Source organism: Choloepus didactylus, chromosome 5 (assembly GCF_015220235.1).
Source record: "Choloepus didactylus isolate mChoDid1 chromosome 5, mChoDid1.pri, whole genome shotgun sequence".
NCBI lineage: Eukaryota > Metazoa > Chordata > Mammalia > Pilosa > Megalonychidae > Choloepus > Choloepus didactylus.
The window spans coordinates 139,719,205-139,741,552 of NC_051311.1; the positions used below are offsets into that span (position 1 = coordinate 139,719,205).

The 22,348-nt window shown below is 40.3% G+C and overlaps 1 protein-coding gene across 4 annotated transcripts in view; it reads right to left on the reverse strand.

Moving 5' to 3' along the window:
* SCRN1 (secernin 1) overlaps positions 1–21,091 on the reverse strand; it is a 68,367-nt gene extending 47,276 nt beyond the window's left edge. The window contains exon 1 of one of the 4 annotated variants that reach the window (XM_037836974.1): positions 20,949–21,091. Coding sequence is in view for 2 of the 4 variants with exons in the window: in XM_037836973.1 (XP_037692901.1) it covers positions 20,019–20,089 (71 nt within the window). In the remaining 2 variants the exon portion in view is untranslated. Of the gene's footprint in view, positions 1–20,018; positions 20,345–20,819; positions 20,840–20,948 lie in introns of those variants that run through there. The other 3 variants (XM_037836975.1, XM_037836973.1, XM_037836972.1) reach the window with 3 other exon arrangements.
* Between the last annotated feature and the right edge of the window lie 1,257 nt (positions 21,092–22,348).

Here is a 22,348-nt window from a genome sequence, read left to right on the forward strand (position 1 = left end):
TTTCAAGAAACCTTCTATAAAGGACTCTGTCATTTATTCAGCAAACATAAGCACTAATGCATCCAGTGTGTTCTAGGATGAGGTGCATTTGTTGCTTGTAAATGAACTTCTTCAGTTGTTCCAAAGAAAGCTCCTGGGGGCAGGATCTCTGCCACCCAACTGTGGTAGCTCTTTCCGTACCCTCCTGTGTTATAGATGCTCAACATACTTTATCTGCTGAACCAACTATTGTACTGTGCTATCAATTATCCAACTTAAATGTGTTTTATTTTCTGAGTTCAAAATACAAGTGAGAAGCAAAGCAATGTGTTCAGAAGAGCATTAGACAGGGATTCAAACACCAGATCCACCACCTTCATAGCTGTGTGACCTTAAGCAAGTCACTTTACCTCTCTGAGCTTAGGTTTCCTTTTCTGCAAATGTTTTGCCCCAGCCCATAGGTTTAGCATGACAACCAAATAAGATGATGCTTGAGAATGTACTTTTGCAAACCGTGGGTCTACAAAAGCATAAGACACTTTATTTGGGTTTGACTGTTGAAACAGAGCAGCATTTCAAAATTTCTGTTGAGCAAGCCAATAAAAACTGACTTGGCTCATTCATTACTGGAATAGTCATCAAGACACAGAGCCATTAATATTATATGTTAAGAGATATCTTTGTGAGGGACCATGTTGCTTTTTTGATGTCCAGGCCCTGTGAAGTTAGTCTGTCCATGCACACCCTGGGCAGTCCAAGATGTCCCCTGCATGGTGGAGAAGGTGGGGGCCCGGAAAGCAATTCCCTCCTAACTCAGCAAAATATTCCCTCTCCCTTCTGAAAGAAAGAAAAAAACCAGGAAGAGAAAGACATGCCAGATATTTCTCCCCTTGACCTTCCCCATTTTCACAAAAACTGTTTTATCTTCAGACTTGGGAGTAGAGAAAGAACAACAAAGAGATGTAAAACCTGTGTGTGCAATAAAGACCTAGAATAATTATAACATCCCTTTCTTAAGGTTTCTTAGAATTTTGGGGTGGGAGGAATTGCTGGCTGAGGCACATAAAGCAAAACAGGCCTAGGATTTAGGATGGGAAAGGATGCGTTTCCCTTTGTTTGTAGACCTCTTACTCATAGTAGGGCATCCCTGCCCCTCCTCTGGAGCTCTCAAAAATGCTTGTGTTTCAACCTTGAGCAGAACCTTACTCTGATGTGATTTGACCCTTGAAAATAGTAGGGATCCACAGGTCTTGTATTTAAGTGATGCATCTGTAGAAAATAGAATCCACAGTTATTTCTTGGAAAGGTGCTTGTTCTTCAGCCAGGGCCTCTATGTGGTCAGCAAGTCCTCTGGGTCACTGTAGGCAGCAAAACAGGGGTATGTGGGCCAAGGGAGGATGGCCTTTTCCACTGAATTTGTGAATAAGGGGGATGCCAGAAGGGAGCAGAATTCCAATCCTTTTTTTGTTTGTTTGCTTGTTTTATAAAGCTATAAACCAGCAATCTGTGCATCACAACCAATAGCACACTAGCCAAGATTAATTGTCCATTTATGTTTCCTGGATTACCATTCTACACCCTATCAGCCTCCAAGATGACTCAGCTGGGTTCCTCCCCACTCTCTAGAGCAGTGCTGTCCCAAAGAACTTTCTAACATGATGGAGATGTTCTTTCTCCGCTGTGCAATATGGCGGCCACTAGGCACAAGTAGGTTATTGAAATGTAGCCAGTGTGACTAAGGAACTGAGTTTTTAATTTTATTTATCTTATTAGTTAAATTTTAAAACCACATGTGGCTAGTAGGAATCCTTGGACAGGGTAGAATTACAACTTCCCAAATAAACCTAGAAATACAGATTTTCATAGCAAGACTTCCATAGATCCCAGAAGAAGTTATTTGTGAAGTCCTCCACTTACTGTGATGATAAAGTGTACTGGACTCACTAGACTGGCTTACTTTAAGTAAACTATTTTCTGCAGAAACTGAAGGTGATCACAACCCTGGATGCCAGTTACATTTCTCTTGATGTGAATCTCAAACCCTAACTCATTGCTACCAGGAAATCTTTCTATACCTCTCCTGTCAATTCCTCACTCCATCTCCTAAAAGAATTTTTGATACCTTTAGTTTTCTTTAAACCTCCAACTGTCTCCTCTAAGCAGATATTTCACCTCCTGCTCCACAAAGGAGTTAAACACAATGAACCAGGCACCAGAGTTACAACTCTGCAAACTGATTTCTCAGCACCTATCCTGTCCCTGTTACAACAGAGGGGCTGACCTCCTAGCTAAGGCCTACCTGTTCTCTACCTGTGCTTTATATCCCATCCTCTCAGGGATATAAAGTAGCATATCCTACTGATTTTCCCTTCTCTGCCTTACAGATCCATTCAACCTCCTCCTCTAATCTTTGCCTCTGAATCTTTTCCCATTAGAAAAAAAAAAAAAGAAAAGGAAAAAAACCTGACCCTACCTCCTTTCCAGGTACCATCTCCCATCTCTCACCCCCTCATAGGCACACCTTTTCAGAGTTGTCTCTTACTTCACCATCATACCTCTGGGGAGAGATAAAAGATGAAAAAGACAAGCCAAAATAGGGGGTTCGTGAGACTCTTCCAGAAAGAGAAAATATAGGCGCAAGGCCCTGTGGCTGGAGGAAGGATAAATAAACTAGCCAATGAATTAAAAAGTGTGGCTGTAACCAGAGAGAGCAGGGGAGAGCAAGGGAAGATGAGGCTGCAGGGAAGGAAGGCCAGTGGTCCTCACTGGCCCCAGAAGCTACATCAAAGAGGTTAGTGTCTATCCCATGATGAACGCTAAATCCCCTGAAAACTTCTAAGCCAGGTTTTAGGTAGGAAATGGAGACAATGCATAAAAATACCTTTTCAAAGGAGTCGACTGTTATAGGGAGGAGGTGGGGCAATAGATGGAGGGAGATGGACAAGTAATTCCATTTCTATGTATCTACCCTAATGAAATGATGAAAAATATGGACCACCGATTTATGCACAAAAGTATTCATCTTGCAGTATTTATTTGGGTGGAAAACTGACTAAAATGTAATTGTCCAACATCAGAGAAATCACTAAAAATGTATTCAACCCCCATAAGGTGGAATACTATAAAACCGCTAAGAATCTGTAACGAGTTTTTAATTGAATGGATAAATACCTATGAAATGATTTTAGAAGAGAAAAAGGGAAAAAAGAAGAGTCCAAAATAAATGACCTTAAGTATGTAAAAGTATGCATAGAAAAAGACTGTAAGGAAATATGCCCAAAATATGAATAGCAGTGGCACTGCAAATTGAGTTTTTTTCTGCTTATTCACATTTTTCTTTCATTTCAAATGTTCCTACAGGTATGTATGTTTTTATAATCATAAAAAAGATGTTTTAAAACCCTGTAGAGATTACCTATTTATGAATATTATTTTAAAGAAAAAATGTGATTTTACTTTTGTTTCAAAACAACTAAAATTTCAAGCATGGCAAATTCATATCTGACTGAGAGCTGAGGCTAAATTTTTATTCAGAGTTGTTATTCTCTGATACTTTTTAATTTTTTTTTTACATTCTGTAAATTTCAGAGTTACTCAAGGAATACACAGATTTTTATTAAAAACTATTATCCACACAAAATTGACTGGGTCTCCCCCAACTGTCTACTTAATGGGTAAAGGAAAACTGGCTTATAAGGAAGCCAATTCTCTTTGACCTGGGATAAAATCTCGCTGAAAGTGATTCAAGGAAACTCAATTCTGTTCCCATTACTTGTCAAAATACTAGTTTACTTCCCAGTATGCATACTTAAAAAAAAAAAAAAAGTAGGACAAGGTAAGTCATCTATATACTGTATGATTAAACATGCATTTTGCAATCACTCACAGAACTTTTATAAACTCTTAAATTATTACTGTATATCACATGAAACTGACTTTATGATTTTTCTCCTTTTCCCTATATAAGCTTATATAGCATTATGAGGTGTCATATTTTCCTTCACCAAGAAAAATAAACTAAAATTCAATGAACTCCCAATTTATAGCATGAAAAAAAAATTTTAATCATTTATATTCACCTTTAGAAAACAGAATATAACCATTTGATAAAGGATTTTCTAGCATAAATACACTTCACTTAAACCAGCATTAAAATCAGTGAAGGGAGCTTATCCAAAAATAGAGTCATGATTGATGGCCATTTTTTTTTTTTTAGTTTGTTTTGTGGTGCAATTCTGAATCTGTTTTCTGAGCCATGGGGACCAGGAAATGGGGGCAGCTTTGTAATCTATAGGCCTGAAACTGAACCCAGGCTGTCTAAATCAGCCTTCTCCAAACTGCATGTAGTGGCTTTTTTGTGGGTCATGAAATTAATTTAGTGGGTAGGATTAGCAGAATGTTTTATTTTTTTATAAAAGCATTTTAGAAAAGAATATATGCATCTCACATGATAATAAGTGTTGGTACAAGAAACTTTAGTTTTCATTTCAGGTATACGCATATAAGTATATGTATGTAGTGGGTTGAGCTACATTTTTCTTACTATGAGTCTCAAGCAAAAACTTTAAAAACAGCAAGCTTGAAGAGTAGGTCTACTGATTAAGGCTTCTTTGTGGCAAATGCCAGTTAGGATTCTTGCCAGGAGTTGGCAGTAAACTAACAGTTCCAATTAAAAAAAGTTTTAATTTAATTCCCATAAGTGGTTAAACTGACAGGCATTTCCTAAGAAGTACTTGTGAAGAATATTTTAAAGTACATTTACCTGTAGTCTGTACTTATGTATTTATGTTCTCTAAATTCTCAAACTGGAATTATTTTTAACGTGGGATGCTGTTGGAGAAGAGGGGATGTTAAAATACTGAAGGTTAGCATAAGGATGCAAATTGTAAATATTAAAACATCATGTAAAAAAAAAATCATGTAGCTGGTATCACTTGTGGTGAAAAGGAGTCAGATGATTTATTAGCTGGCATGTTGTGAAAAAAAAATATCTGGTACTTTCCTCCAACCCTGCCTCCAGTCAGTTCTCTGTATAAGACACCAGTTTTCCTTTAGACAGCACTATCCAATAGACCCTCCTGCGATGATGGAAATATTCTATATCTGCCCTCTCCAGTACAGAAGCCACCAGTCCCGTGAAGCTACTGAAGGCCTGAAATGTGGCCCATGTGGCTGAATTTCTAACTAATTTAAATTTAAATAGCCTCATATACTAGAGGCCACTGGACTGAGCAGCACAGCTCTAGATATTCTGTCAACAACTGTGCTGAAGCTGTCCAAGCCCAATTTCTAACCACCACTGTCCTTATCAAAATTCTTTTAGGGCTCATGACTTCCTGTTGGGAACAAGATATTCGTGCTTCTCTGGGTTTCACTGAAAAGGAGCTGGATCTACCAACATTCCCCCTCTGACTGGTGACAGGAGGCTAGAGTTAAGCCTAGTGGGGACAGAGCACGGTACTCCTGTAACTAGGAAACCACTGACAGAATGTCCAGACAAGGGGGGAGGAAGCTGCACGGAGAAAAGGTCTTTGTCTCCAAGTTCAGTGCATAGTTACTGAAGGGCTGAATGCTCGAGACCAGGGCAGGGGCTTTCTTTCCCCAGCGGCCAAACTGTCCTGCTACTTTAGCTCGATGGAGCTGTGGTGTCCCTCATCGGTCACCTTCCACGGTATTAAGAAAGCCTTGAGTGCCTGAGAGGAAGAAATTGACTGTCTATATAAACTATGGGCTTAGTAACTGTCTTTCAAATAGCTGTGACAAAGTGCTTTTACTTGCAAAAAAGAATGAAATCCAAATGTCCAGCTAGTATACTGCTTTACAAAGTGGAATGGGCAAATTTAAATTCAATGTCTGTGAAAAGAAATTATTTTATTTTGTTAACTGATAAATTTGTTCTTAAATGTGACATTCCTGTTGATCTGAAAAATAAGACAAATGGTACCCATTTATAAATTGACTTTCTGGTCACATACCTGCTATGGAAATAGCAAAGAATAAATGAAGTGCTTGATAAAGGATGTATTTTTAAATGATGTGATGTAAAATAAACCACAGCTGACGAAAGTCATATAAATTAGCTCAGACTCTTCTATCTCTGCCTGAAAGAAACAGGATTCTAAGTAAGTGTTCCACTGAAAGCTCAAGATACTACAGCAGAAAGCATTAGACTCCAATGTCAGTCAATTCTAGCATCTAATATTCAATGCCTTGAATGAAGAATTATCTAATGGAAGAAAGAACAAATAAGGTACTAGGGAAGCAGGCTTTGGAGTCGATCTGGATTAAAATCTCAGCCCTGCCCCTTCTTTAAGCATTTATATAATAGGCATAAAGACAGGTAGTGTATCATCAGTCAGGGTTCTCTAGAGAAACAGCCAAACAGTGTGTGTGTGCGTGTGTGTGGTGGGGGTATAATTATAAGGAATTAGCTCATGCAGTTGGGGGTCTGGCAAGTTTGAATTCTGTAGGGCAGGCCACAGACAAGAAATTCCTGTAAAGGTGATGCTGAAGTCTTGAATTGGAATTCTTTAGGCAAAGCTGGCAGGTTGGAAATTCCAATAAGAGTTGATATTGACATCTTGAGGCAGAAGTTATTCTGAACTCTGGAATCCTCAATTCTGGCTTTTAAGACCTCCAATTGATTGCATGAGGCCCACACACATTACAGAAGGTCATCTCCTTTACTTAAGGTCAACTGATTGTAAATGCTAATCCCATCTATGAAATACCTCCACAGTAACAACTAGGTCAGTATTTGACCAAACAACTGGACACCATAACCTAGGCAAGTTGACAAATAAAATATACCATCCCAGGTACTATCTTCTTCCCAGGGTGACTGTGAGGTTTAAGTGAGATGCAATTTGCAATACTTGTAAAGTCGTTGGAATGCCATCTGGGACATAGCAAGGACTCAATCATGAAGAGACAGGGGATGAGAGAAGGTCGCATGATGAAGACAGTCAAGGTCTGATCTGTTTGGACTTCAGATCATTTGGCTTTTACCTTGGGGTGTCTGAATGCCCTTTCACCTATTGAAGCGTTGCTTCATTGTCTCTTGTTATCTTTTAAGAACTGCTAACCTTCTCTTTCTCTAATTTCAAGGGCAACATCTACCTCTGGTGGTCAGATCCTTGCAGTCTTCAGTGCCAATCTTTGGCTGACACACTTCTGAGCAGCCTGTGTGGGACAGGGGTGACAAGCTTCAGATTTGTTTGGCTTGGCCCAGAGTGTTGCCCTTAAGATAGCATTTTTGAAGAATCTGAATTAGCAGCTAACAATTTAAAATCTCAAAGATTTTCCATAGAAATTCAGATACATGGCTTCTCTTGAAATCCAAAAGATCTAGCCATGCTTAGCCCACTTTCTGCATGATGGCCTGGCTGGAGTTGAACAAGGGACCCCTCTCTCCAGGGCCTGTGCCCCCGACTGTCCTCTCCACTCCCTGACACTGAGGCCAACAGAAGTGCCACTCAGACCCTCATCACCCCTGTACTATTGAGCACTTTCTTTTTTTTCCTAATGCCTTGTCAACTGCACTCATTTACAATCCCTGCCTGGTCCTGTAGATTCTTGCACACAGGGGCAAGAGAATGACACACTTTAGAGACTTGTTCACATCCTGGCACCACCCACTGACTGTGAGAATCTGAAAATGAGACAAATTCCCTATACATAACATAGCGCTCATATTTGTATAAGAATATATGGAAAGCACCTAGCCCTGTGGCTGTATGCAGTGGACACTCTATAAATGTTCACTTTCCTTCCTTTTACTTTTCACTGGTGATGGGTTTGCCAGGTTTGCACCAATCCCGACTGTGCTCCTTCACCCGTTCACCGATGATTTGCATCCAGTACATCAGACCCAGGTTTGCATTCACGTTCCAAAGGACAAATAAAATGTAGACTAAGAATCAAAATGAATCTGATCAAGCCTCTGGATCCAATCATCAATGTACAGGGAATACAAATGACACCACAAGGATGCAATCAGCAAAATCCAGATTATGGAAACTCTATAGGACAAATCTAGTTTCTTCAACAACAGAAACAAAAATCTGCAAGGAAAGAAAAGATTGAGACAAGGTGAATTAAGAGATGTATCAACCAATTGCAGCGAATGGAACTTTTCAGATCCCAATTTAAGCAAACTGTACAAAAATAAATTTTATAAGACACTTGGGGAAATGTGAACACTGATTAGATATTTGATGATGTTAAGGAATCATCATTACTTCCTTAGATGTGATAATGACATTGTGGTTATGTCTTTAAAAAAGAGCTCTATATCTTTTAGCGATACATACTGAAACATGTACAGATGAAATGATAAGCTGAAAGTAATCCAAGGTGAGGGGGAAAGGGTGGGGGTTCAGGTGAAATAAATTGGCTGTGAAATAAAAATTGCCAAAGCTGGGCGATGGGTACATGGGGATTCACTGACTATACGGTTCTCTTTACTTTTGTATGTGCTTGAAAAGTTTCATAATAATTTTTAAAGGTAAAGCACATGACGAGATGTTTAAAATTCTTTTCAGGTTAGAAATAGCACTGGACTGATCCCTGCAGGGGAAATGTTTTCTTGGAGTTAAGATTTGGGAGTTCAGCTAACTTTTTGAAGAAGGAATATTGGGGCAGAGGGAATGAGGAGGAATTTTGGTTTGCTTGTTATGTTAGGGCCCTGTGGGAAGAGAGGGAAGGGAGTCCCCAGTTCCCTCTGCCTTGCCTTCTTTCTTTTCCTCAAGTTTTATAAAGTCTGTCTCTGCTCATTGGACTGTGAACCCAATGAGGTCAAAGATTTTTATGTAAATCCTTATTTCCCTGGTTCCCAAGTACAGAGACAGGCAACTGATAAGTTCTTAATAAATGTTTGTGGAGAGAATGTAGGAGCATGGGGCTATCTATACCTCATCTGCAACAAGAGAAAAAGATCAGGAAAATCTGATTTTGACAAGGTGTTCCCACGCTATGGTTTGGCCCATGGCATTCAAATTTGTCCAAGCATCAAAATAATCTGCAGATACTGTTAAAATGGCAGATTCCCAGACACCCTGGAGCTACTGATTCCATAGGTCTGAGCTGAGATCACAGGAAGGATGTTTTTAACAGATGCCCCAGGTGACTCTGATTCACCAGTTCACTGGTGCATAACAGCCACTGGCAGAGGTTATTTAACCTCGTTGCTTCTCAAAAGTATTATTCATTTTTTCTGCCTGGCTCTTTTTTATTATGGAGACTCTCAAACATAACCCCCCTTCAGCTATCACCCAGCCTCAAAGTCCATCAACTTTCTGCCATTCCTATTTCCCAATTTCATCTTTAAGGAAACCATTTAATTTGATCTGAATTTGAATTTGATCTCAGCAGCAGCATTGGTGGCAATTTCTTTGCTTTAAAGATGAAATCCCTGCTTAACTTGAGAGAGGGGGATTCTATCTCCCCTCCACTGGTAGGGAAAACTACCCTTTGGCTTTAGAACTGGGAAATCAGACTACATAACAATTTGGGTTGCTAACTATTTAAATGTTTTCCATTTTTCACTGCTTTAAGGAAATGAAGTATTACTCAATTTTTAAAATGCCTTTTTCTTAAAAAAAAAAAAGAAGTCTTCATTTAAAATAGGTACAGGGTAAATATTTCAGTTACTACCATGTCTCTTCTGCCTTGGATAGGAAAATGAGAATTTGAGTTAGAAAACAGAAGAGTTAAATATCATTTCAAGTAGCTGAATATTTATAAATCAGTAGGCCCTACTACAAAAGGTCCTTTGGCTATTTTTTTCTTACTGGTTGAAATGATCACAACTTGATTTGTTATTTCTTTCCAAAGTTACTAAAATTTAGGTGATTAGTGGTGAGGAAATGAAGACAGCATCTATTGAAAACTTGAAAATCCAAAATCCCAGAAAACTAATGGCTACGCAACTTGACTATAACCCCTGATAATTCATTGAACTGTTGCTGCTGCACACACACACACACACACACACACACACTAAGTACACCAATTTAGATGATAAGATTCAAAACAAACAAAACAAATCTGTTTTCTGTAATTGGCTATCTATCTATCTATCTATCTATATCATGGAAAGCTGGGAAATATATAAATACGTGGGAACATGTTGATGAACTGAAAAGAGGTCCCACAACTGTGTATATGGTATCGAATTATGCATATGATCTAGACAGATAATGGAAAAAGAACCTAACAGAATGCAACAAAATGTAGATTTAATATCTCTGGTTTATGAATGATTTCTTAATCTTTTTATATACTCACGAATCTTCAGATTTTTCACATGAAAATTAAGACTTTGTAATAAAAATATTTTTTAAAAAAAGAGAAAGAAGATTTGCAATCAAAATAATTTTTTATCCCAATCAATTGCAGCTAATAAATATAGTACTGCAAAAGGGCAGAGACCCAGGAAAATAAAGTAATAATTAAAAAAAAAAAACAGCTCAGTCATGGCAAATTTTAAATTTTAGCCACTTTCAATTCCACCTCATTTGTAATACAGAGTCACAATGAAACTTATGAATTAAGTGGAAATATCTAATTTATTGTCTTCATTCATGTGACAGACTGATAACTAAGGAAATATAGTTTTCTATAGTCAAATGGAATGTTGTGCTTTAAAATCTACAGTTACTCTTAAGATAAATTAGTGGGTAATTGGTTACTTTTGAAGAATATGGCAGTATTCTTCAAGTCACTCTAGAATTTCTCTATAATGCAATTTTTTTTGTATACTATTTCCCAATATTTTGAAGTAAAAAAATTTGATGGCCACCCCCACCTAGTAGTCATTGTAGTTGGTTAGAAAAAATTTGTATATAATCAATATATGTTACAAATTTAGAAACATACAAATCCATTTTAATGGATTTGTATGTACTAAATGACAACAGAACCTATATACATTTTAAAAATAGCAGTGCAGATACATGAAGCTCAATACGTATTCTGTATTCAATGTCAGAACATACATGGATTCAAGGACCACCTGCAAAAATTCCACCACACTCAGTCATCCTCTGCCTACTGCTCTGGTGTATTTAAAATAGGGTTCCACTTTAAAAAAGTATCAGGTTGCTTGCACATTTTGCAAGAGCTCTTTTAGGGATTTTTCCATGATGAGAAAGAGGAGAGATGCCTTGAATGGCATCAATTCCTCATGGATACAATTTTAAAATCTGGAAAGAATAGACAAATAGCTTAAGTATTTTTCATTCATCTCACTGTGCCGGTTTGGATGTATTATGTCCCCTGAAACACCATGTTCTTTGATGCAATCTTGTGGAGGGCAGACATATTAGTGTTTGTGCTGGTCTGGATGTATTATGTCTCCCAAAACGCCATTATCTTTGATGTGTTTTTGTGTGGGCAGGAAACGTATTGGTGTTGATTGGGCTGGAGACTTTTGATTGGATGTTTCCATGGAGATCTGATCACTCTACTATGGGCGAGATCTTTCACTGGATAATTTCCATGGAGGTGTGGCCCTGCCCTTTCAGCATGGGCCTTGATTAGTTCACTGGAGCACTATATAAGCTCAGACAGAAGCAGCGAGCTTGCTACAGCCAAGAGGGACACTCTGAAGAACGCCCAGGAGCTGAGAGAGAAGAAGATGAAGATGAGAGACAGTTTGAAGACGGTCGTTGAAGGCAGACTCTTGCTCCAGAGAAGCTAAGAGAGGACAAACACCCCAAGAGCAACTGAGAGTGACACTTGAAGAGGAGGTGCAGCCTAGAGAAGAATGTCCTGGAAGAAACCCATTTTGAAACCAGAACTTGAAGCATTCACCAGTCACGTGCCTACCCATCTAACAGAGGTTTTCTGGATGCCATTGGCAATCCTCCAGTGAAGGTACCCGATTGTTGATGCATTACCTTGGATATTTTATGGCCTTAAGACCGTAACTGTGTAACCAAATAAACCCCCTTTATAAAAGCCAGTCCATTTCTGGTGTTTTGCATTCCAGCAGCATTAGCAAACTAGAACAGTGTTGATCAGGTTGGAACATATTGATTGAGTATTTCCATGGAGATGTGACTCAATCAACTGTGGGCAAGACTTTGATTGAATAATTTCCATGGAGGTGTTACCCCACCCATTTAGGGTGGGTCTTAATTAAATCACTGGAGCCATATAAAAGAGCTGACAAACAGAAGGACCCCAGAGAGCAGCTTAGACATTTTGAAGAGGCCATTGAAAGCTGATGCTGATATCTTGGAGAGCACCATTTTGAAATGCAACCTGGGAGCAAGCAGATACCAGCCACATGCCTTCCCAGCTAACAGAGGTTTTCTGGATACCAATGGCCTCTCTCAGTGAAAGTACCCTATTGTTGATACCTGCCCTGGACACTTTATGGCCTTAAGACTGTAACTTTGTAACCAAATAACCCCCCTTTATAAAAAGCCAATCCATTTCTGATGTGTTGCAAAATGGCAGCATTAGCAAACCAGAATACTCACCAAATTAGAAAATTATAGTCAGATTGAGACCATTTTTAAAAAGATGTTTTCCAATGCACAGGAGGCAGGAAGATAGTTTTCCATCTTTCATAGTAATAGAAAGAAAATTCTTGCATTACATTAATGATACAGATTACACCTGTCCAGTCAGGATAATCCCTCCAAGAGGTTATGTTACAGCTTTTTAAGAGACAGTCAGACCAGGATTCCAGGTGTGGCTACTGAGAATGTAATGATAAAAGAGATGAAGGAAGAAAAATGTGTTTGAAATAGGCAGGCATGGGGTCATCTGCCAAGAACATTCTCTGTGGGAAAGATATGAGAGTTACTGAGAGAGCCACATCTAGGTCCTTTCACTTCCTTTGGTTCTCATTTCTGACACTGCTGCCATTGTGCCCACTAATTTGGCAAGGTTGCTTTGAATCATGACCTTCCTTTTCCCACCATCTGTTTTCCTCTTCCATCTAAATGGTGCATTGTCTATTCTGATCTTTTCCTATTAATGTAATTGGATATGTACCTGTTAACTCTGTAAACTGGTATAAAAAAACTCCCCAGTCATTCCTAAAATGGTAGCTGACCACTGAACTGTCTATCCCTGTAAAAAAATTTAGCTAAACAGAGGAAATAAAGTAATAAGATTTAAGGCCAGAAGATTATTTTGTGTCTAGCAAACATGGAAATAAAAACTACTTTGCAATCATCCTCTAATGCTAGAGCTATTTGCTGTGTTTAACCAATAGAAATTTATCCCATTTTGTTATTAAGAAAGGAAACTATATACATACATATGAATATGTTAGTGTGTATATGTATATACAAAAATGTGTATATACATATACAATTACATAAATATAAGGATATACCATGTGTGTATGCAGAGAGAGAGAGATATTAAATGTGGATAAAAAAGGACCTGGAAGAATTAAGATCTGAGAGCGGGGGCGGGGGATTAAAGATGGGGATAAAGAAATAGAAACTTGAATTTTACTTTTTCTAGTTATGTAGTTTTAAAGGTTTTTCAGCAAGCTTGTATCACTTCATTGTCTTTTTAATTATTTTCCAAAATCTGATTACTTTAGTGCTTAAGGAGGATACTTTAAGACACTTCATTAATTCTTTCAGGTCACTAGGGAACTAAGTGAAGTAAAAAAAAAAAAAACAACTAAAGTTTTACTTGAGAGAGAGGGGGTAAAGATATTCAGGAGAGCTTTTGGCCACTATGTCATTTTAATTAGGATTTTTAAGAAGTCAGATGAATTACTGAAATTTTGAGCCCCTAACCACCAACAAGCCCTATGTTCAGTCCTGAGGGAAAATGAAGCAAAAAGAGGTTCTCAGGGTCTTTATTGTCTAGACAAAGAGGCATTCATGAACAGTGACCCAGTTGAAAACAGGAATTAGAAAAGCTTATGGATGTCTCAAAGATGACTAGATCATCTTAAAGGCATAGATTAAGCACTAGACGATTACGGCTCAATATATGACCATTAAGAAAAGAAGAAGGGAACATTAACCATCTCGCTCCTTCTCTTTGCTTCAGGCAAGGGTAAGGCTGGGAGGCCCCCAGCTCCTCCTTTCCAGGCACCCATTTAGGCCCCCTGACATTCCACCCGGTTCCATGTCCAACCCCATCCTGGACTCAGATGATGTTGGAAGTTTTGGAGGGAGGGAGGACAGGTAGATGTAACTGACACATACTTCACTTCTTGCCTTCTTGGATCTCATGGACCTCACCTGTTATAAAGAGAATAGAAGTGCATGCTATTAGCCAACCCTCCCAACCCACTAGAGCACTGTATCCAGATCCAAGAGCTGCCAAGACGAACTTTCCTTTCTGGGCCCAGATTGGGGGCGGGCATGGAAGTGAGAGAAAAGGAGACACAGAAGGATGGAAAAGGATATGCCTATCACTTCTACAGGACAGGCACAATGTGTTGGGAGGTGTGGCTGACCTGCCTCAAAAATAATGCAGGTATACCCTCTCTCACCCCCTGTGATTCTTTTCTACATTTCTTGGCTCTTCCATCTGTTTATTCCCCAAGCTGAACTTTTTAAAATATTGGTGAAATGTTTCCAGAGTCTCTTTGGGTCTGTGATTGGAATGATACTGAACTTACAGTTTCCTTCAACAGGGAATAACTAAAATAACTGTAATCATAAAATTTAGTATTTTATGTTAGAACATTAAGAATTCACTATGTGCTTAATAACATGCCATGTACACATCATCCTATCAGCAAGTATTATTATCCCCATTTTACAGATGAAAACACTGCAGTAAAGACTAAGTAACTTGCCTAGGGTCATATAACAAAAAGTAGTGGAGTCAGAATTCAGACTCTAAAGTCAATAGCCATCACTCTTATCCACCAGGCTGCCTTGACCCCATCTTCCCCACCAAGAACAAAAGCATCACTTTGTTGGCATGTGCTTTTCTCTATGTCCATCCTTTGAGTTCCATAATTTTCTTTAGAGGGGTACTGCTCACTCTCTGACAAATTCACTAGAGAGAGCCTTGCAAACCCTCAAGGAAGAAAATGGTAGGGCTTTATGGGGACACAGGAGAAGATCTGAAGGGCAGGGAGACTTTCCTGTTCTTTGATTGAAGATTCAATCCTATATGGAGGTACCCATCCTTCCTAAATTCATTTGTAGATTCAATATGGCAGCAATCAATGTACTAATGGGACTTTTGGAGAAAATCTGGCAAAAATGATCCTGAGGTTCCTCTGGAAAGGATATGTAGGATTAGCCAAGAAATTTCAGAAATGAAAACTAATGAGGAGAGACTAGCCCTACATAGTATTAAACTATATTATAAAGTTTAGTAAGCAAAACAGTTTGATGCTGATGCAAAAATAGGTAAAGTAACACAGTAGAGACTCCTGAAATATATCCATGTAATGTAATAAATTAGCATATGATAAAGGCTAAACTTGAAATCAAGGTGAAAAGATGTATTAGACAACAAATCATGTTGGGATAATTGACTAAATATTTTGGGTGCAGAAAGGAAGGAGGAAAGCTGTCTAGATCCTCAACTCATTCCTAATACAAAATAAACTATTATAACAAAAATTTAAATGTTTGCAAAATGAAACCATAAAAATACAAAATATATGGGTAAATTTAAGAAAATAACACCATAGAGAGAAGAACCTGTGTAAGTAGGCCAAACATAATCCATAACTCACAAAGGCAATAACTGATATGCTTAATTATAAAATAATGTCACACTGCTTGCAGGGCAAAAATTTAAAAATGAAAAACTAGGAAATACAGTCACAACATACATAACAAAGGAATAATTTCTTTAATATACACAGAGCTTTTATTACATAGCAATAAGACAAAGATGACCACCCCAGTGAAAACATGTACAAAGAATATGAACATCAGTCCAAAGAAAAACAAGTACAAATAGCCAATACACCTACTAAAAGATAGTCAATCTCACTCATGATTGAAGGACTACAAATTAAAATAAGATACCATTTAAACATATGAGATTAGCAAAGATTTAAAAGTTTGATAATATCCAGTCTTAAGTGTGTGGGAAAAGAGGAACTTTGGGCAATTTGGCCAAATCTAACAAATTTAAAGTCATTTGTGTTACTTAGTTACTTTCAAAACATAAAATTACCCTTTGGAGAAGTCTATCAATTCACACCATAATGTAAATTACTCTATCAATTTTTTATGCATTCCTTTAAATTCTTCTGATTGTCAATCCACTGGGATCAAAGGAAAAAGTGGGCCAATTGTTGTAATCTGAGATTGAAGCTTTAAATCTATAAACTTAACTATTGTTACAATCAGCCCCGGAGTAACAAAATGTGGGAAGTGAGAGAGAAAAGGACGTGGAGACATACCAAACAGAATTTCTGAAAAATATACAATTTTTGTTCAGCTGTAGGGATAGCCTGAGCTAGGGAGATAGTGAACTAAATGTAAAGGTCCTTTGAATAAAAATGTCCACACCTTTTATATGTTTTGTGTTGCTTTCATGTATGAAGATATACATGTGCTGATGCATCTTTGAAATGTAGACGTTCAAAACAGCAAGAATTTTATTAAAGCCAAGAATAGAAATATAATTAAGTCTCTTTCTATGCAATCAATAAAGAGCCCTTACATTGGCAGAACCAGAGGAAAGCTGTTTTTTTTTGGGGGGGGGGGGCGGTTCTCTTGTACAAGAGTATGTAAGTAAATGTTATCTCAGTATGTAGTATTTTAATAAATTAATGAAATTATAATAATCACTTGTGTTTTAAATACACCATTCTCATCCCACAGAAACCATCTAGTGAAATTGGTGGACAGCTCTTGTTCATCCCCTTTTAAATAGGAGACTGATAAGTGACTTGATAAGTGGCTTGTGCAAGGTCATGTTCCTAATTAAAGGTAGAACCTGGGCCCTTTCTTTTGTACTAGGATGAATTCATCTCATCTTGATGGGTGAAAACAGGCATACAGAATTTGGAAGAAGTTAGCTACTTTCCAGGGTACTGCACAGTTTTGTCAGCACTTCTCTTTTACCATCCTAGGCACTATTCCCCCCCACCACCACCTCCACCAGCCTCAGTCCCCATGACTCTGAAGCCTGAATCACCACACAGTGTGCTTCTCCTGCCTCATGATGTCTCATAACCCAGCAGTCGCAACCCACTATGTATTCAACCTTTGCATCTACAAAATGTCCCTGTCACTCACTCCTGGAGTTCTTCTCCACCCATCTTATTCCAAGCTTCTTTCTCTTTACATGCCCTGTTCTACAAACAGCATCATGCATCTCAACCAACCTCCACTTCCTGTTAATGTCCTAGACCAGAGCTGTCCAGTAGAGATATCATGCAAGACAGACATGAGCCACATATGTAATTTCTAAATTTCTAGTAGCCACACTTTAAAAGGCAAAAAGGAGCTGGTAAAAAATGGAAAAAATAGATGGATAGATAGATAGACAGATGGATTGATTGGCAGATGGATAGCTAGAATGATATTGCAAATGTGGCAAAATGTTAAATTGGTAGATCTGGGTAGCTGGGGGGAGAGGGGTCTGTTGGAGTTCTCTATATGGGGTTTGTATTATTTATGAAACTGTCTTGTTAGTTTGAAAGTATTTCAAAATTGAAAGTTTAAAGAAAATAGTAAAGAAACTGGTAAAACTATTTCTAATAATATATTTTATTGAACCCATTATATCCAAAATATTGTTTCAACATGTAATCAATATAAAAAGTTAATGAGGTATTTTACGTTCTTTTTTCATGTTAAATCTTCAAAACCCAGTGTGTATTTTACCCTTATAGCACATCTCAATTCAGAATAGTCACTTTTCCCGTGCTCAATTGCCACATCTGACTAGATGCTACTGAATTAGACAGCACTGACCTAGATTCTCATTCTGATGAAAATGATCCCAAACTTTCAAAATGACTGACTACTGCTGAATGGGAGTGTTATGGGTGATTTTTTTAAAAATAACTTTTGTTTATCTATATTTTTATTGTCCTACAACAAACACAAATTATGCATATTTCTTTTAGAAAAAAACTTATTTTAAATATTTTTGGCATAAGTCTTCATATTCATGCTCTAACACAACTTATTTTTTTTAAGAATGGCACACACCTCGACAGCATCTCATCACATCTTCACTTAAACTCCCCGATCCTATCTGCTCCACTGTCTCACATGATTCTCCCTTTCCCTGTGTTCTGTCCCCCTTCTCCCTCTGTGGATCACTAGCTAGGTAGGTGGAGAATGCCCAGAACTACTTTTCATATCCTTACCTCCTCAGCACAAACCCTAACCCAAGCACAATTTCTAGCTCTGCTTTAGTAGGTCTGGGATCACTGTTACATGACTCAAAAAAGAATTCAAATTCAAAATACAGAAAAGGCCTCTGTGTTCAGTGCTGTTGCCAAGTTATTTTTAAATCAGCTTGTTATTTACATTTACTGAAAATCAGATAAACTCAAAAGCTGTTGTATGTCCCCTTTTTTTGGTTTCTTTAAAAAAGAAATTGCCCTAATAGTTCTCACAAACACAAGCAACTATTTTTTAATCAAAGAATGTATTCTAATTTGATTTGATTAAAATTATGGTTTGTGTCTCAAATATAGAAGCATTCTAGTCACTAGAGAATATAAACATAAGGTAGATACAGTTTAAGAACTCAAATTGTGTTAAATTTGGAAAATAAGGTGTAGTCACTTACTTTACATGCCTGTAGATTTTTTTATTCATGCTACAGTTTGGTTCCCATTACTCAAAGTGTTTGCCATCCTAATAAAACAGGTTTGCACACACACACACACACACCCCTCCAGCTTTGAAAGGCGGCAGGTGGAACCCTGTGCTGGAGAGTTACAAGATCTGGATTTCAGTTGCCAGCCAGCTGATACATGACCTAGGCCAGTCCCTTTACCCTGCTGGCTTCAGCATCCAGGGCTGTAAAAGCGGGTCGACAGCAATGCTCTCCAGGTGCTTCCAGCTCTGCTACTCCTAACCTTTACATTAATCTCCCTCATTTCATTATTTCTGAAGCAGTTTCCTCCTCCTGCATCACCTTCTTTGTAAATGAGAAGATGGATGGCAGCACAGCAGTGAAAAGGGAAAGAAACGCTGTTTTATTTTGTTTTCTTTTTTTTAATTCTGAAATGAGTCATCTTTCAAGAATTTGTGATTCTCTGGTGCTGATGGTGCTAAATCAGTTCTTCCAAAGAAACTTGCTTTAAGAACCTGGCATTTAGTATGTGCACTGTTCTTGGATGATGTTTACACTACATGTCCATCTCTTTTAAGATCCACTTGTAGGTACAAAACAACATGGAAGTTAAGCATCAAACAGAAATCAGCAGCCACACAAATTGAATTATTAGAGCCTGGAGAAAATCAGATCAAAATCCCAGAGTTTTAATTAGGTCTCTGTGCCAGGTTTTGATAAGTTAAGAGAAAATAATTACAGCTCCCCTAACTTCCCACTTAACATTCCCAGGACAATGCAGTACCCTCAAGTCTAGTCTGCCACAAAAATCACTCCCTACCAACCCCTTAGAGCTGACTGCAGCAAGGTCTGCAGGAGCCTTCCCTCCCGCTGATCCCCGCACTCAGGCTTAAGCCAGGGGGCAGCTGATGTTGGCTGTGGTCCGTGCTGCTTCCTCCTCGCCTGATTTCTCATGCTGCCATTTTGAATTAACATAGGCTTCTTCTGCAACTGACGCATCTTCTGGACAGGTTTGGAACACAGTAGACACACACACACACACACACACACACACACACACACACACACCACCCAGAAAGCTGGGCACAAGCTTAATTCAAGGCATTTGCAAGCCACAAATAAACAGAAAATCCCTATTATCTAACAGGTCAGCTCTGAGTCGGGGCAAACAGGAGCTTTATAAGATGGGCCATGGGTTTAATGGACATTGTTATCCCTAAATCCTAGTCGTCGTCAATTCTCTTTAAAGTTCTAGCGTCCTCCCCACCCCACCCCCACAACGTCCCCATGCTTTGCAGACCACACTCGTCTCAAACCTCGTAAGTGATGTCGCCAAATCGGCTCCCCGACCGCCGAACGAACCAAGGAAGCGAAGGCAATCAATCATCTCAGAAACACACCAATGCCTTTTACCAATAAGAGCCCTGGCGCCTTCGCGTTGACATGCTCTTTTCCCCCAAAGAGCCGCCCCGGGTGCCGCATGGGGGGAGTTGTGTCAAGTCCCCCTGCCCACAGTGACTACACAGCAACAGCCTGGCGCATTTGCCCTTAATGGGAGGGAAGGCTCCCGGCACGTTTCGGAGATTGAGGACCGGGTGGACGCCGGGGACAGAACCCGGCCAAAGGCAGCGGGCCCCACCAGGCAGCCATGTTCGCTGCGAGCCCGCGCCGTAGGTGCGTGACTTTCCAGACAGGTGCCAGGCGGGCTCAGCCACCCGCGCCACGACCGAGCGAGCACCGAAGAGCCACTCCCCGGAGCGGCCGCAGGAGAGGCCGGGAGAGGCCCCAGGAGGTGGGGGAGGGGTGCAGAGCGCACAGGCACTCACCCCATCGGGCCAGTAACTTGGATGCCAAGGGAAGAAAACACAGGAAAAGTAGCTTATGATAGTTAACAGAAAGAGAGAGAAAAAAAATGGATGGGGATGGGGTTTGGAGAGCCGAGACAGATTCGGATCAGGCTGCAGTGCCCGCGCCCCGGGGTAGGGCGTCCCTCTCCCGCGCCCCAGGAGTCAACCAGCCTCAGTCACTCCATTCCCTACCCGGGCCGGAGGCCTCCCGTGATCACCCAGAGACCCCAGACCCCAGACCCCGCGGGCATTCTACCCAAGTAGCATTACCCGCGAGTTTCGAGCGAAAGCGAGGCGCGAAGGATGGGGGCGGCGGTAGGGGTGGGGGTGAAAACCCGGGAGGGAAGCGGGTGACTGCAGACGCCCCGCGCTCTCCAGCCGTGGCCGGCCGCCTCTCACCTGCTGCGCGGCGGGCTCCGGCGGGGCTCTGCGGTGCTGATGCTGCGGCCGCCGAGGATGCGATGCTGCTGCTGCTGCCGCGATCAGTGCGGCGGCATCGGGGGCTCTAGCTGCAGTCGCGTAGGCGGCTGCCGGGCTCTTCCCCCTCCCCAGACTCCCGCCCCCCACCCCACCTTAACAGCTGGCCTAGTTCACGTGACCGCGGGCCCACCCCGCCTTCCCCACCCCGGGCCCCACGGCGCTCCTCACTCTCCTGGGTCGCTGGGGCCGCAGCGCCGCGCTCGGCCTGGAAGGGGAGGGCGCCAGGGAGCAGGAGAAGCGGTCGAGAGAGCGGATCTCTCCACAGAAAGTGGTTCTCTCTTTGCTGGATTTTTGTTCCTCGATCAGGGCCCCGGTTGTGGTTCTTTCGAAAGGGAGAAGCCGGTCTTTATGGAGCCAGGCGCGGCTTCCTCCGGGCGCCTCTCCCCGACCGCGTCGTTTGGTTGCAAGCCCTGGCCTCCGGGCCTCCGGGCCTCCGGGCCTCCGCGCCTGTGGGAAATTCCCCAGGCTCTCCCTGAGGACCTGTCCTGAGCCTTGTTGACTTACATGTTCACTCCAACTCCCTGCTTTTAAAGGTGTCCTCCTGTACCATGTTGATATCCCAGACCCTATGACTCTATGCCGGGTGTTTTGGTTCTTATCATTTCCGATTTATAGAGCAAGAAATGGGGGCCCAAAGAAGTTAGGTAACTTGCCCAAGGTCACACAGTGAATAGCAAAGCCAAGATTTCACACCCGGATCAATGAATCCACATACAGCTCTCTCTCTCTCCCTCTCTCTTTCTCTCTCTTTCTCTCCCTCTCCCCCCGCCCCCCCCCGTGTGTGTGTGTGTGTGTGTGTGTGTGTGTGTGTGTGTGTGAATGCTGGCATCAAGGTCAATGGTCAAGATATGACCGTCCCTCTGTGCCCAGAACACAGACCTTGTAAATTAATAAGAAAAGACCATCTCAAAGAATATGAAGTTAGTTTACAAAAAAAAATAAATACACTACTACTCAGGCACATGAAAAGATGTTCAACCTCTCTTAACTGAAAATCATATATACAAGGCAGCATTTTTTCCCCACCTATTCAGATTAACGAAAATCAAAAAGTGTTATAACCTCCATGGAGGACAATTTGGCAGTCTCTCTCAAAATAGCAAATGCATATGGTCTTTGACTCAATGGTTCCACTTCTAGAATTTAGCCTATGGCTCTACAGACACAGATGTGAAATAAGGGGACAAGGTTATTATCTGCAATTTATTTGTGCTAGCAGAGCTCTGAAACAAATGTACATCAATAGAGGACTGTTCAAATGAATTACAGCACATCAATAAAATGGAATGCTATCCAGATTTTTATACAGAAGAATGAAG